This window comes from Manacus vitellinus, unplaced genomic scaffold (genome assembly GCF_001715985.3).
Source record: "Manacus vitellinus isolate BGI_N305 unplaced genomic scaffold, ASM171598v3 scaffold_29_pilon, whole genome shotgun sequence".
Lineage (NCBI taxonomy): Eukaryota > Metazoa > Chordata > Aves > Passeriformes > Pipridae > Manacus > Manacus vitellinus.
The window spans coordinates 9,862,701-9,877,771 of record NW_021940207.1 but is presented as its reverse complement, the minus strand read 5'-3'; the positions used below and the strand labels follow the sequence as shown (position 1 = coordinate 9,877,771).

The 15,071-nt window shown below is 38.7% G+C and overlaps 1 protein-coding gene across 1 annotated transcript in view; it reads left to right on the top strand.

Annotated features, from left to right (window-relative positions):
* Positions 1-15,071, top strand: part of COL4A3 (collagen type IV alpha 3 chain) — a 57,811-nt gene that overhangs the window by 29,450 nt on the left and 13,290 nt on the right. Inside the window, exons 23-38 of the mRNA XM_029960748.1 lie at positions 663-758; positions 1,094-1,164; positions 2,329-2,517; positions 3,409-3,577; positions 4,448-4,540; positions 5,629-5,733; positions 6,638-6,735; positions 8,169-8,319; positions 8,447-8,560; positions 9,355-9,522; positions 10,579-10,668; positions 11,248-11,382; positions 12,084-12,182; positions 13,288-13,377; positions 13,750-13,889; positions 14,685-14,811. Coding sequence (XP_029816608.1) covers positions 663-758; positions 1,094-1,164; positions 2,329-2,517; positions 3,409-3,577; positions 4,448-4,540; positions 5,629-5,733; positions 6,638-6,735; positions 8,169-8,319; positions 8,447-8,560; positions 9,355-9,522; positions 10,579-10,668; positions 11,248-11,382; positions 12,084-12,182; positions 13,288-13,377; positions 13,750-13,889; positions 14,685-14,811 — 1,935 coding nt within the window. The remainder of the gene's footprint in view (positions 1-662; positions 759-1,093; positions 1,165-2,328; positions 2,518-3,408; positions 3,578-4,447; positions 4,541-5,628; positions 5,734-6,637; positions 6,736-8,168; positions 8,320-8,446; positions 8,561-9,354; positions 9,523-10,578; positions 10,669-11,247; positions 11,383-12,083; positions 12,183-13,287; positions 13,378-13,749; positions 13,890-14,684; positions 14,812-15,071) is intronic.

Here is a 15,071-nt window from a genome sequence, read left to right as displayed (position 1 = left end):
ATTTGACAATTTCAGAGGTTTAAGAAAATTCATTGGGGATAGCAAGATGTCTTCCTCACCTTACATCTCCCCTCCATCTAAAAGAGCAGTGCATGTGCCAGCACTGCACACCAGTTGTACAGCACTGCACAGGGTGTAGATCTTCACTGGAACAAACAATTATTACAGACTGGTAGGGTTTTGTAGTCTCCTGTGGGTACAGTCAATGCTAACAGTTGGTCTCTGAAAGAAGCTTCCTGCTGCAAATTTCACCCATAGGAGCTGCTGAATCTCTTTGCTTTTTGTCAGACATTAGAATAACCCTGGCTTGTCACAGAACCATGTTAGTTCAAAGTATGTTCCTTTCTTCTTTCAAAAGAATTTGGCTTATCAGTAGAGTGACTGTATCCAAATTGTTTACTAAACCTTAACTTGAAAAAATCAAGAGATTTAAACCAAATGTTCCTACCTTTTCAATTAAATGTAGTCAGTTCTGATTTGCTGTCTGAGCACAGGTAATTTAGTACTATGTTGGAAGTGATCTTCCAACAAAATTGAGGTAATGACTCTAGTGCTCTCTGGCCAAAAAGTGTTATCCATCCTCTATAACAAACTATGTAGCACTCTAGTTAAGCTTGACTGTGACTTGCCGTGGAACAACTAATGAATTATTTTCATTCTAGGTGATGATGCTGGTGTGTGTATTGATTGCAGCTACGTTCCAGGAATACCTGGTCTTCCTGGTTCTCCTGGGCCACGTGGTCAGGATGGCATGCCTGGTAAATTATCTCATTGTTCCTAACAGAGCAGTAGGAAATGCCAATAATTTTGCTTTAAGCATGAGAATCAGGTATGGGCATGTCTGCAGGATGCAGTCCTTGGACTAGCCCTGAGGAGGTGATGAGTGGGAGAGCCTGATGCAGCTCCATCTGCTGAGAGCAGCACAAATCTACAAGAGAAGTCAGAGTGCTAATAGGCTTAGGCACAGCCTGAAGCTGAGGCAGTCTATGACAGTGCAGTCGATGTAACAAGCAGAAACATTCAATGCTGAGCTTGTCAAAATCCATGTCCTTTCTTTCAATTTTCTTTACAAAATATACTGCTTCTTTTGCAGGTAGAGAAGGAACAACAGGTCCAAAAGGTTCTCCAGGTTCTCCAGGAGCACCAGGGTTTCCAGGGGCTCAAGTAAGACTTTGGTTTTTCAGATTAATGTCCAGATCCCACAAGAATTATTTCAGAGAAACCTCATGGCTTGTGTTACCTGCAGTGTCATACTGGGTGATCTCAACAGGGTTTTTTCAGGTAGCAATGAGTGTGTCTGCCTGGGAGGTGAGGTAGAGCCTGTGATGTATGGCTGATGCACCTTTACTTGAACCTGGTTTGCTCAGGGCAGCAAGCTCAGCCCAGGCAGTGAGGCAGGTAAATACCTATGTAATTAAACTGTGCTGCATTTCATGGTGGTGAGACTGCTTCCTCTGCCTGGTATGGGGAGTTTATAGTTATCTTCTGTTCTTCTGTAATCATGGTGGTGGCTGTAAAGCATACATGGAGCTTTGTGTGCTGTGATCTTTGTCAGAGTTCTTACATTTCTTGTTTCCAGGAATTGCTAAAGCCACAGCTGTTCAGAAAAACATACTTCTCAGAATGCCCTTGTCAGGGGTCAAAAGACAGTCCCTCTTGGGAAATATGATGAAGAGGGAAGGCCAGCACCTGCTGCCATATACATACTGTTTGGTGGTTCTAACTTGTGCCTGCAGTAGTAATTATTTTAGGGAAATTACAGTCAGTGCTGTCCAATAAAAAATCATGCACAAGTATTTTTTGTGGTGGTTGCTGTACAGAATGAGTCTGCTAACAGGGTTTTCTAGGAGGCTCCCAACAGTTCCTGAGCCCAAGATCACAAGAGCCCAGTGTGCTTGGAGCTTGTACTGGTTTGGCTGGGATAGAGTACCCACTTTGTAACCTATGGGAAAAAGTTAGCTAGGAACAGAGCCAGCTGTAGCACATACAGTGTCCCCTGGGGGGATATTTCCATGGGGAGGAGAAATCCCTAATCAGGTTTTAAGGTATTGTCTTATCCTTCTTTTTGTGACATAATCTTAAATTATCCTGCATCATTCCATCTTATAGTAGCATAAATTAAATGATAATCAAGTCCAAAAGGAGTAAAGGAAGGAGAAAAAGAAAAAAAACAAACACAACCCCATGTTCACTGGAGTGTGCCATTACAGTGAATAAACATGAGAATGAAGAGAACCCCTCTGAGGTATTTAATTAAAAAAGAAAAAAAAGATTGAAAACAGCTGACATATGTCTAGCACTGAAATTGTTTTGATTACTCTGTTCCAGGGACCTCCAGGCTTTAGAGGAGATCAAGGACAGAAAGGATCAAAAGGTGAGCCAGGATATGTCCATCCAGAAGGGCCAAAAGGTGAGCAAGGAGATCCAGGAGCCAGGGGAGACAAAGGAAGAAGAGGTTCAAGTGGATTTCTGGGAAGACCTGGCTCTAAAGGATCCAAGGGCTCTAAAGGTGAAGAGGTGGGTATGCATTGTTTGCAGTTAATATAGAAGTCATGAAAACCTGTCAGTATTTTATCTTGTACAACACTCTGTTTAATCTGTGCAGATACTTCAACTGAATATCCCCTGCCTGACTTAGGGTACTGTTGTCAGCTATACCAACCAATATGCATGAAAGAATGAGAAGAAATATGTAATACCAGAGAGAGGCCAGTGTAGGTACATGGTGCTGGAAAACCTCAGCAGTCTATTGATGTGTTAGTTTGGGTATTTATATTGGAGCATTATGTTGGATTCCTGGGATGAATAAGATCTTTTAAAAAAAGACTTTTTTCCTGACTTCTTATAATGCTTAATAATTCAAATAGTTCCTGTTCAGTCTTTAAGGGTTAATCTTCAGTCAGGCCTGAGAGAACACAAAAGCTGGGAGGACTGACCTTAAAACTAGAATAGTTAGAGCAGAGCTCAGCAGAAACAAAAAGTGATGGTTGTTGTTGTGTTATGTTGGCTGTGAAACTGTTAACATGATTCAGATACAACTGTCTCTAAACCTGACTCCACAGCATTCAAGGAGAATCAGAGCTGAGGTGGTTTTAGGGGGTTTTTTTGCCAAATCAATTTTAAAACAGAAAAAAAAAAGTGTACAGTGTAACACCACAGTGATTGAAAAAATCAAGCTATTATATTTATTTGTACTATTTCCCTCTTAGTAACCCTCTATTTGTAACCACCGATATTAAAATTTATATTCCTTTAATCACAAGTAAATCAGAGCAAAAATTTCTCTTAAATTAGCAGAGCTACTCTGTTACTAAAATAATACAAGATTATAGCCAGAGAATTAGGCATTGTATTATGAAAGCTGGTGTGGAAAGCAAGTAATGCATGGTATACATGTGTAATCATTAGGGACTGGCTGGTTCAAAGGGAGATAGAGGACTACCTGGATTGCCTGGCAGACTTGGTCTTCCTGGAGAAATGGGGCTTCCTGGACTGCCAGGATATGGACCACCAGGAATAAGAGGTTTTAAAGGCTCTAAAGGAATACCAGGTCCACCTGGATTACCTGGAGAAGCTGGTTTGTAACTTCCTATTTTACTGTTTTACCAATGTTAAAGAGCACTTGATTGAACTTGCAGAGATAGACTGAAGTCAAAGACATAATTTTGAAAACACAGGATGTTTTTCCTTTCCATGATGTTTCCATAGTGTTGTTCCAACTTTGGTCCCACCAAAGATAATAGCAAAAGTCCTGGGTTCATGAGATAATTGAGGTTGGAAGGGACTCTATGCAATCTTTAAACTACTGCTCGGATCAGGGACATCTGTGAGGTCAATCAAGTTACTCATGGCATTATCCAGCTGGTCCTTGAAAACCTCCAAGGACAAAGCACATTATCCCTGGGCAACCTGTTCCAGTGCTTGTTTGTCTTCATTGTGGAGAAAAAAAAGTATTTTAACATGTATCCAGTCATCTTCAGTAGTGTGAGCTAAATCAGCAGGGTAAAATAGGAAGGGCATAATAATTTCTGAGTGTTGAAAACATACCAGTGAATGTATTTACAGGCAGCATAATCTGGAAGAACTCAGCTGAACGGCAGATATAGTCAAGGTTGCTTAAAGATAAAGCCCATGGAGTTGCAGATTAAGCATTTCTCAATTGCATCATTTTCCTAGTGACTCTCTGCTTCCTTTTCTGGGTCTCCAGTAGACTGCAGGAGGGCTGAGAGGAAGACTGCAGGTGGGCTTGGTGTCAATAAAATGATTTTACTTTATGAAGCCAGGATTTGAAGGCTTTTCAAAGTCTGTTGGACTTTCAGAAACATGGAAAACTGTAGAAGACTACATTTTTAACCAATTAGATTGATCACTAATATTTTTAGATGCTCAAGATTACATATTGCCAAGCTATATGCCTTTGTAATATTTGATTATATGTTTCCTGAAGGTCTGAAAGGAGAGACCAGTAGGGCAACTCCACTACCTGCATTGCCAGGACCTCAAGGACCAGATGGTTTACCTGGACCCCCAGGAGTGCCTGGTGAGTACATCTGCACTAGATACAGGAAAATCAGGGATTAACTGATTAGGATTTCTCTCCCAGCTTTGGCCAGGTAAAACCATTGGGTTGCTTTGAAAAATCTATAAAAAGGATTTCTGTGGTACAGAAACTTTGGAATTAGCTGCAACATTCCCTTTCAAGAAAACTAGTGGAACTGGATGTGAATAGGAAGGGCACACAGGGCCATGTCCAAGGTGTGTGCAGTATGGCAGAAATTCTGAGCAACCCTATGCTTTGAGTTGGTTTCTCCAAGAACTAGAAACATTTGGTGCATGTGCTGCAGCTTGTATATCCAGAAAGGTGCTTCTGGCATAGTTTTGACAAAAGCATATCCTAAATTATGCTGATACTGCTGCAACCTTTAAAACAGAAGGAATAAAATTAGGTTAAAGCATTCTTTGTGAAGACCTTGGCCCTTCTCATGCTTTGCAGAGGCACAGTCAAAAAGTAACAGTATTATTACTCTGTTCCTGGTTACTTTCTGACATGACTTCTACTAACCCTTGAACTAAAATATTAAGAACCCGAGTTTCCCTTTTTTGGGGAGGGGTTCCAACTTGGATTCTTGGTGGGATTTTTTTTTGGTTGCTGGTGTTCTAAATTTTGCAGAATTTTTAAATGGACCAAAGGACAGTAAGTGACAGAGTAACCATAATATGTCTTGGCATGGGTTTTGTAGAACAATAGTCCTTAAAACTGCCCTGAACAGCACAGGAAATTTTTTGACAGCTTTATGGTAGCTTCTGTTCCAAGCCTCACACCTGTAATATGTGTTTGTATCCTCTCAAGAAGTGGAAGATTTTTATCTGCATGTAGCTGTTTCTAGGAATCTGCACTTTGGCTGGATTGCATAAAAACAACTCATGGACTCATACCTGCTTTGACACTGGGAATGCAATTAGCATTTTAACTGTGAAAACTTGCAGTGGAGGAGAAATAGTGTCTAAGTTCTAATATAATCTACAGTCATGTCCTAATTAACAATAATAAACTATAACACAACTAATCTTACAAGCTGATGTTCTGTGATAAGATATTTCACAGTTTACTTTTTTTTCTTTGTACAGGTAGGGTTGGAGCAAGAGGTCAGCCAGGTGATTCAGGACATTCAGGGCCAACAGGTGACACAGGCTATCCAGGGCTTGGGTTTCCTGGAAACCCAGGGCCAAAAGGTAAAATACTCTTTTTGATCTTCTTCCAAAAAAAAGCAAACCCAAAGAAATCTACCTTTTTTTTTTTTTTCAGTATACCCTAAAAGTAATTAGCAAGTAAAAAAAAAAATAAAAATCAATGAACATTTGTCAGACAGGTAAATATTTTTAGCAGTCTTGTAATTTACTACCTTAAGTCTTAGAAATTGCAAGTTTGAAATATTTTGAAGTATTTCAGAGTATCAAGTATCAAAGCTGACAGAAGGAAGGTATTTTAAGACATTGATGCTTTCTGGAATACTGCCCAAACAGGTGCAGCCATCTCATCTGAGTGCCACCCTTATTTCAGATGGATTCTCTTTACCTGGATATGTGTTTACAAAGACAGAGCTGTATAACTGTCAGTTATTTTTAATCAGTTTTGGTTCTGTACAATGCAATACCTGTTCTAACATGCAGGTAATAGAAAGCACTTTGAATATTGCAAATTTGGCCATTCCCATGCAAAGTCATTCCCATGCACCCTTTGAACACTAAAAATACTTAGAAATTCTCATAATCCTGTAAGGACAGGATGAAAAAATAAAAGCTCTGATACTGAAACTACTACCAAGCTGCTTGTTGAAGAAAGTAGGGAAAGAAAGGAACTGACATCAGAATAGCTTGACTACAGAAAAAAGACTCCCATGTTAAATAATTGGTCTGAAACAAGTAACCAGTGTTACAGTCAACACAGAGGGAATATGTTGGGAAATATGTAAGGAACAAGATGCAAAGTGCCACATCAACTCTGAACCAAATGCACTCTTCAGCTCATGTAAGCTGCCTCAGTGTCAGAGGCTTATGACTGCATCCATACAAATCCCCATTTGTAAAATAAAGTGATAACCACAGCATCTGTACTGCCATTTAATTCCTTCTGCAGGAGATAAAGGACTTGCAGGAGGCAGAGGGGCACCAGGTTTTGAAGGAAAGGTTGGAGATCCAGGCCGAGCTGGAAACCTAGGACAACCAGGAGAAAAGGTTTGGTTAGAAATACGGCACAGACTTTTCCATAGGTCCCAATTTATTCCAAATAAATTAGGAAATGTAAGGAACATAGGAGTTTCTATACTTCCTGACCAGTGATGCACAACTTATGAAATTAAATTCTTTATATAAAAAGGAGCTCAAGCCAAAATTTTAAATTCTAATAAAGTATTCTGGAACTCTAAGCGTTTTGGGAAGTTTTCCTGCTTCAGTTTTCAGAGCACAAGGATGATATTGCATTGCTTATGGGAAAAAAATTAGGTCCACAGCTGCTGAAAAGATAGCTGTTCAGAAATTGCAATTAAGAACATTTTTCATGGAGGTCAGTGGGAAGTAAGTATATATTTACTTTAAGCAAATGCTCTGTTGAATTGAAGCATGAAGGAAGTAGGTTGGAGGTAGTACTGCAGCCACTCTTGCTGATTAACAGAAACTAATCTGCTGCTGGCATATGTAAATGTAAGATTCTTTACCACTCTGTAATCAAGATTCAAATTTGAACAAAATAACAGCTAAATGTTTGGATAAGGTAGCATTTCTTTTTTTTTTTTTTGTATGTGCTCATATGTCATTCTTCTGTGTTTTTTGATATAACAAAATGAGGGGCTTTAGGCTGTGGGATTTTTATTATTATTGTTATTATTGTTGTTGTTGTTGCTATTATTATTTAATCTGTTGGATGCCACAGAACAGCTGGACATGAAGTGACCTCTGTGGTCCAAGTGACTGTAGAAGCTCAGGTCTACTGACCTGCTTTATGAACATATTGATTTGTTGACACACAAAGCTAGTACTCAAGGCAACCAACAATTCAGTCAGAAAATAAAAACCACTAATTTAAACTTTCCAGACAGGGAATACATTTGGGACATTTGTGATAAAACCAGTCTTCGTGAAAAACGGTGTTCAGGAGAATGATTTAAAAAAAAAAACAAACAACCAACAACTGACTGACTATTCTGAGACATATCTGGGTGCTTACCTTGATTATTTAAATAAATATTTTGATAAAAATATGGCTATCATATAAAAATAAAGGGAAAACTGTATTTGCACAAACTTCAACCATACTTTCAGATAGAGGTCCAAAGATTTTTCACAGCTACAGAAGGCATCCTAATGCAGTAAAGACCAAATGGGGTGAAGTATCTTGCATTGCTCAAAAGCAACTTCTTAGAGTTAGGAGACAAGGTTTAAAAGCTGTCTAGATGAATTACTGCTTTGGTATGGAACCTGCAGCTGGTCAGTAAGGAACATTCTTTGGTCTCTGAACTGAAGCCATCAGAAATTGTAGTGTGAAAGATCCACAGGGAATGAAGATAATTACTCTAATGAAATAAGTTAATTAATGGTTTGCACAGTGGAGAAAACATTTTGGCAGATTTGCAAAGTATAGCTGATTGTTTACATTTCACTCTGTGTTGCAGGGTGAGCCAGGCATGGTTATTCCTGGAGAGCCAGGTAGACTGGGTTCACCAGGAAGTCATGGCATTCCTGGCTCAAAAGGTGAAGGTGGACTTCCAGGACTTCCAGGTCCACCAGGGCATCCTGGGCATGATGGTGCTGATGGCCTAAGAGGTAACGTTGTCAAAGGAGCTCAGGCTGCACAGCAAATTATTTTAAGGAAAGCCAAGTCCAGCAATTCTCACTGAAAGCCTGAGACTTCTACTTAATATAGTTGTGAATCCAGTCTCCTTTCTTTCAGGAGATCGTGGCTCACCTGGAGTTCCTGGAGATCCAGGTTTTCCAGGGAAACCTGCTGAATGTCTTATTGGCCTGCCAGGTTTGCCAGGTGGTCAGGGAGCTACAGGCCCACCAGGTAGGACCTTCTGAACCAAAAGTGCCATTTGGGTGTGTGACTCTGGGTTCTGTTTGTGCCTTCCAATGGCCTGAGGGAGCTGAAATTGTTTCTGGATGTTGGTTATAGAATAGTATGTAAGGAAATATGGGCACATTTAAAAGATGCTCTTTCTACAGATGGGAGGAAGAAAATGCACTGACAAAGGTGGGTTAAAATTCAGATTCTGTCGTACAGTATAAAGAGGAATCAAATTAAATTCCACAGAAAAAAGGATATTTCAGTCATTTGAACTATGGGACCAAACTTAGATTCTGTGGTGCAATGTGATTGATAAATAAAGGAAGAGCTCAGCTAAGCAGAAAAACAGTTTGGGGTCCCAAAAGTACCTGCATATGATATATATATATATATATAGATATAGATATATATCATATACTGCATATGATATCTGCACACTCAGATAACCTGCACAGTCCTTCTCCTACGTATGATCTCAAAAGGATTTTATTTTTTTGCTTTTTTGAGAATGAATACAGAATTGGTGGGATTTTATGTTTGGTTGTTTGTTTTCCTCTTTCTGAGAAAGAACAGAACTCTCTACTCTCACTTTTTTTTCTTTTTCTCCTCCCTTTTCAAAAAAACTCAACCTTTAGCTCTTCTAAGATTTTCTGAGCAGGTATGTTGTCTCACAGATCTAGTATTTAGCCCTCAAACAGAGTTCAAGAAGAGTGTCATGGTCATGATGGCAAGACAGAGATGAAGGTTTATTTTTCAGACATGTACCATACTACACTGCCATGCCTTTTTTGCAGGAGGAAGAGGTTCACAAGGTTCAAAAGGAAGACTAGGTCCTCCTGGCTTGAGTATCCCAGGAATCCATGGGAAGCCTGGGGAACCTGGACTAATAGGTCTTCAGGGAAATGCAGGATTACCTGGTCCCAAGGGGCAGCCTGGAAGGCCAGGAATCTCTGGTGTGCCAGGTAAGGATTCCCCAAATAATTGTTTTGACATAGCAATTAAGTCAGTCTTCACAAAAAGGTGTCAGTCCTGCTGAAATATTTTTCCATCAGTAACTTTCATATACCTTTGAGATCTACATGGAAAACTTCCTTAAATGATGAGCGTATTTTGAAGATGTTGTGAAACAGTATGGAATTTTCTGTAACAGTCTTCTTTGAACAGTTTTACATTTTTTCCTGTACAGTAATATCCTTGCAGTAGGACATGAAATACTTAGCATTCAAAGCAACTCCTCAGCATAATGGAAGTGTAAAGCATTTTGTTCTTTTTCAGCATCCCTTTTCAAACAGATAGCTTGTAAAGCCATCTTTGTCTTAAAAAGCAAGTTCAGATCTTGAGTCTGACAGAGTTGAGTCAGATCAAGCTCCATCACTAACCAGAGATAATTTTAAATAAAGTAAGTAATCCCTGTAGGGTTGACTTGGATTTGTTTGGGCTTTTCTCAGAAATGTGTTCAAATTCAATTTGAAGAATAAAATAAATCAGTCATGTAATGCTTCTTATTTCTTATAAAGATTTTCCCTTAGTATCACACCATTACTCTGTGGGAAGGAGATGGTACATACCTTTTTATATAGAGAATCTGTAAAACTTATGTTAAATATGTAGCCCTTGGCTCAGTTATGCAAACACAGACCTCTGCTGTCCTTTGAGGGGAGTTGTCGTGTCCCAGCTGGCCTTCAACTCCTGAGCCAGAAAGGGTTGTCTTTCCCATACATCTCATGACAGATCTCCCATGCCTGTTGGTTATCTCAGTCATTGTCCTCACTGTCAGTTATTTCATTCATTGATAGAAGCTGTTGCAGCTACCAATTTATGTAGTTTGGGAGTTGTAAATCCCATTCCTGTGGTTAAAGATGGGAAAACTGGCTTGGACAGTTGCAGAAATTGAGAAAAAAAAATAAAATAAGCAATTAAACACTGAAATTACAGACATATGTGTAGTTTTCTAAAGTAATGTTCTGTTTAGCTGATCAAATACTAACAAATATGTTCCAATTGCTTCAATTCCACAGGCTCAAGGGGAGAGCCAGGTGTAATGGGCCTGTTAGGAATTCCTGGACCCCCTGGTGTGATGGGAAGACCAGGCAACCCGGGTATCAGAGGCAAGTAACTATAATATCTGTCTTCATTATTACTTAGAATATAGGAACTTCCATGCTGAAGTTACTCTTGTGATCCATTTTGATGTGTATTATCACTCCTGAGTACACATGTCATACTGCAATTACTGGAATGTCTTTGAGCCTTGGTAATTCTTTATCTTCTCTATGTGTGCAGTCTGCAGACTGAATGACAGCATTGTATTTTTTTTTAGCAGTTTTGACTCGCCACCTTTTCTGTTTCATTGGTATCTGTAAAAGTGGCTGGTCATTTGCTAAATAAACAGAGAGCTTTTTGCTCTATTCTTTCCATTCCATAAGGATATCATTATTATATCTGTTGAACAGATACACAATTATATGTATTCAGTATGAGAAATCCTTACCATCTCTTGCCATAATCTGTACTCATAGCTGTTTTATTGATGATAGGAGCAGTTAAGCTAGTTTAAGTTGTTGATTTGGAATGTATATTTACATGTGTAAATTACAATTGCCCTTGAAGATTGTCTGTTACTTTGCTTCGTTTATTATATCATCTAGTCAGGTTTCTTCAGAAAATTTCATTCTGTTTTCCTGCAGGCTCTCCTGGCTTCCCAGGAATAAAGGGAAGAAAAGGGTTTCTTGGAGAAAAAGGTGAACCAGGTGATAAAGGTTTTCCTGGACCATCTGAGACCTTTGTTGCTATTGGGGATAAAGGAGAACGAGGCTTAAAAGGTACACAGTCATTGTGCTGTCAGTCAAAACTAATCAGGGCTGTCATTTATGTGGCAGTTCCAGTGGACTCTAAAACATGGAACAAACTGATTCTATATTGAGAGTATTCACATGGCTTTGAAATAATTATTGCTAAACACTGTAACTGCCTTCTGATTTATGGGATAATTGGATATTACACTGAATATTTATTTCCATTTTAACAAGCCCATATTCCTTTAAAAACCTCTTATTTTAATGCTATACCAGTAATAACATGTCAGTAGTACCAGGAGGCTTATATTCATATAAGCCATAGATCGATGTTTTTACACATTTAGTATCCTGTGCACAGAAAGGGATGCACTTCCCAACTGGATTTTGGATTGCAAAGATATTGAATCTGCTCAGGAATACTTGACAGTCAGAATTCCTTTGTTTGCAATATTAATATGGACTCTCTGTATATGAGTTGTACATGCTTAACTAATTCTATCTGGCTTTTTGTGCCAATATTTTCCTATGGAAGCTTTCAGGGCTCTACATGAAAATTACAGAAGGCACTAAATGTGAGCTTGTGTTTTGTTCATGTGTTCATGAGCAAACCTATGCTCTGCTTCTGTTTCATTAGCTTTAAGAGTGATAAAATTTTAAACTTTGCCTAAAACTTACTTTCTAAGATGTTGGTTTGTATTTTTTTTGGTAATGAAACTTTGTTTTAGGAGTTCAAGGAAGAATGGGTCTAAGGGGAGAAAAAGGAGATGTCGGTGTGCAAGGTCTCCCAGGTCTTGATGGGTCTGAAGGAATACCTGGTCTCCCAGGTATGGAATATGTATATTGAAAATTCCTGTGTCATGTGGACAGTGAGATACTGCTGACTCTGCACATCAACTTGGCTCCAGAAGCAGCACCATCTTCTCTCTATTAACTCTGCAGCCTTTCTGAGAATCCTGAAACAGCAATTTCAAAAACTGCTCTTTCAAAGTCACAGCAGTGACCACCAAATGATGCTTTGCTCTCTTTCAAATACAAACCACTGTCTGGAGTGACAAACAGAAAATAATATTAAATCCTGAATAACAATAGTTTTAAAATCTAAAAGCTGATGAAGCCAATGAATAAAAATTGATATTTATAAAAGGTGGAGTTGGAATTACCGATATTATTTAAAAATAATTCTAAAATATCAACATTGCAATTGTGCACAAAAATATTTTAGAAGCTTTTTTAATTTCAGACTAATTTTTCCTTTTCAAAGACTACATGTTTGGCTTGTATTTTGAAATTTTGCAGATTTGCAGTGAAAAGCAGATTTAAAAATGAGAGGTATTGCTAGTACTCTGGAATTTAGAGAGAAAGTTCAAAAACATTCTAGATGCATCTAGATCTTGCAGTCATTAAACTGAATGCTAATTTAGCCAAATTAATTTAAAGATAAGTGACTGGGGGAAAAAAGTGCCTAAATCACACTCAGGAGGTTTTTATTACATACTACTCATGAGAAATCCATAATGAATGACTAATAATGTGTTGTGACATGCTCAGAAACCAGACTGAACTGGAGGTAACAATGAAAGAAGAGTACAGTGCACAAATACAAATCCATGATCTTGATCAAATTCTGCAAAAGTATATTTCAGTTCCTGCCCCGAAGTGCTGAGGAATTTTAATTAATAATAAATTTTGTTAATATTAAATATTAATTTTAATGTTGATACATAAGGTTTATTATTTCCTTGACCTTCTGACAACAATAATGATAATTTTATCTTGTCTGGGGCAAGAGACTGCATGTTGATTATTTATAAAATAGTAATATACCAAAAGAAGGGCTGTGGTAGAGGATTTGTATTCATGACAGCTCTAACAGCCAGCCAGTGTCTAAAGCAATCATGGGAAGATGACACTTATTTCTTCATCTTGCAGGTGTCAAAGGATTTATGGGTCTTCCAGGGATTCCTGGAGAACATGGATTTCCAGGTGCACCAGGAGACAAAGGGTTCATGGGAATTCCAGGTAATTTTCTGTCAAGCCATATTACAAGTTCATAAAGCTGTATAGAAGCATTGGCACAGGTCTGAGCTGGGAACACCACACAATACTTAGACTGGGATTTATTCTTTGCAGTACCTATAGACTTACCACTACCCCAACATTTGCAGAATGAAGTTCTCCCTCTCTCTCTAAATTAAATAGAACTCCTTTAATTTATATATTGTTACAAGTAAGAACCTATTTTTAATATGTTTAGAAATAAAAACACTGGCTCTGTAAATTACTTCATTGAAGAATTAATATCTGAATATATGAGCAGTAGTTCAAAAACACAAGGTGTGCTATGCAATTATGATCCCTTTAAGAATCATATCAATATCTGTATTTTTCCAGGTCCAAAAGGGCAGAAAGGATCTCCAGGCTTTCCAGGACCATCAGGTGACCCTGGGCTACCAGGCTATGGTGGCTTTCCAGGTGACAAAGGAGATCCTGGGTACCCATCTGTTGGGCCTCCAGGAGAAGCTGGTCCAAAGGTATGCAGTGGAAATATTGTCCTATTAGGCAATGAGCAGAGCCTTTGACTATAGAAACAGAACAGCATGTAAGCAAGAGCTACAGAGTTTGCAGAAGTAGATTATTTGTTAGTGACATGAAATATGAAAATTCTGTTGTGTCATTACTTAGGAGAAGTTTTTTAATTCATCACACTTCACCTTTTTTTTGTGCAAAATATCTTATTTGTAAAGATGGAACATCTTGGAAATAACTTTGTTTCTGTAAAAGTTCCTCATCCATTAAGAACAAGGACTTGCACTGAAAAAGTCAGCAGTAGGAATACTTGTACATTAAAAATCATCTTATTAAATGCCACAGTTCTGTAATCTAAACTTGTACTGGTTGGTTTTGAAAGTTTAGTAATATCCTTGCACGAGATTATTTTTTTCCTTAGCAAAAAATGTTACATTCAGTATATATTACATTCGGTCATATATGCTGCAGATAAGTAGGAATGTATGTTTAGATCAAAAGAGGAGCTGTTAAAATAAAATTGAAGGGAAATCTGCATGCCAGTGAAAACACCTGAAGACAGAACTTGGTTTATACAGGTTAAAGATAGATCTTTGTTTCTTAGCTATATCTAAAGGATTAGTGGTATTATGAGAAGATCTCATATTAGTCTGCTTTGATTTTTGTCTAAAAATCATAACGAGACATGATTACACAACCTTTAAAATTGCATGTGATTCTTCTGTTGTTCAAATATGGAATGGAATGTATTTAATGTAATGTGACTTTTTACCTGTTTGTGTGCAATTGCTGTTTCTCAGGGAGATCCAGGTCCTCCAGGAGTTCTTGGCAGCAAAGGAGAAAAAGGATCCCAGGGTCATCCGGGACGTGAAGGAGCATCAGGACCACGTGGGATCAGAGGCGAAACTGGAGGTGCAGGAATCCCAGGTATGGGGTATTTTGGAGGAGTGGGGAGCTGGTGACACGCTGGTGGAAGAAGTTTCTCAATAAGCTCCACAGAGTGCTGTGGGGTGGCACATTTATACTGGACTGCTGGAACCTCCCCAGCTCCTTTGTGGGCAGTGCAACCAGGCCAGCTGACGTCTCCTAGATCCCTTTTTCAGCTGGCACAAGCTGAAATGACAGCAAAGCTCTCGATCTGAGTCTGCATCTAGTGATAATGCCTCTTCTCCTCTTCCACACCCTTT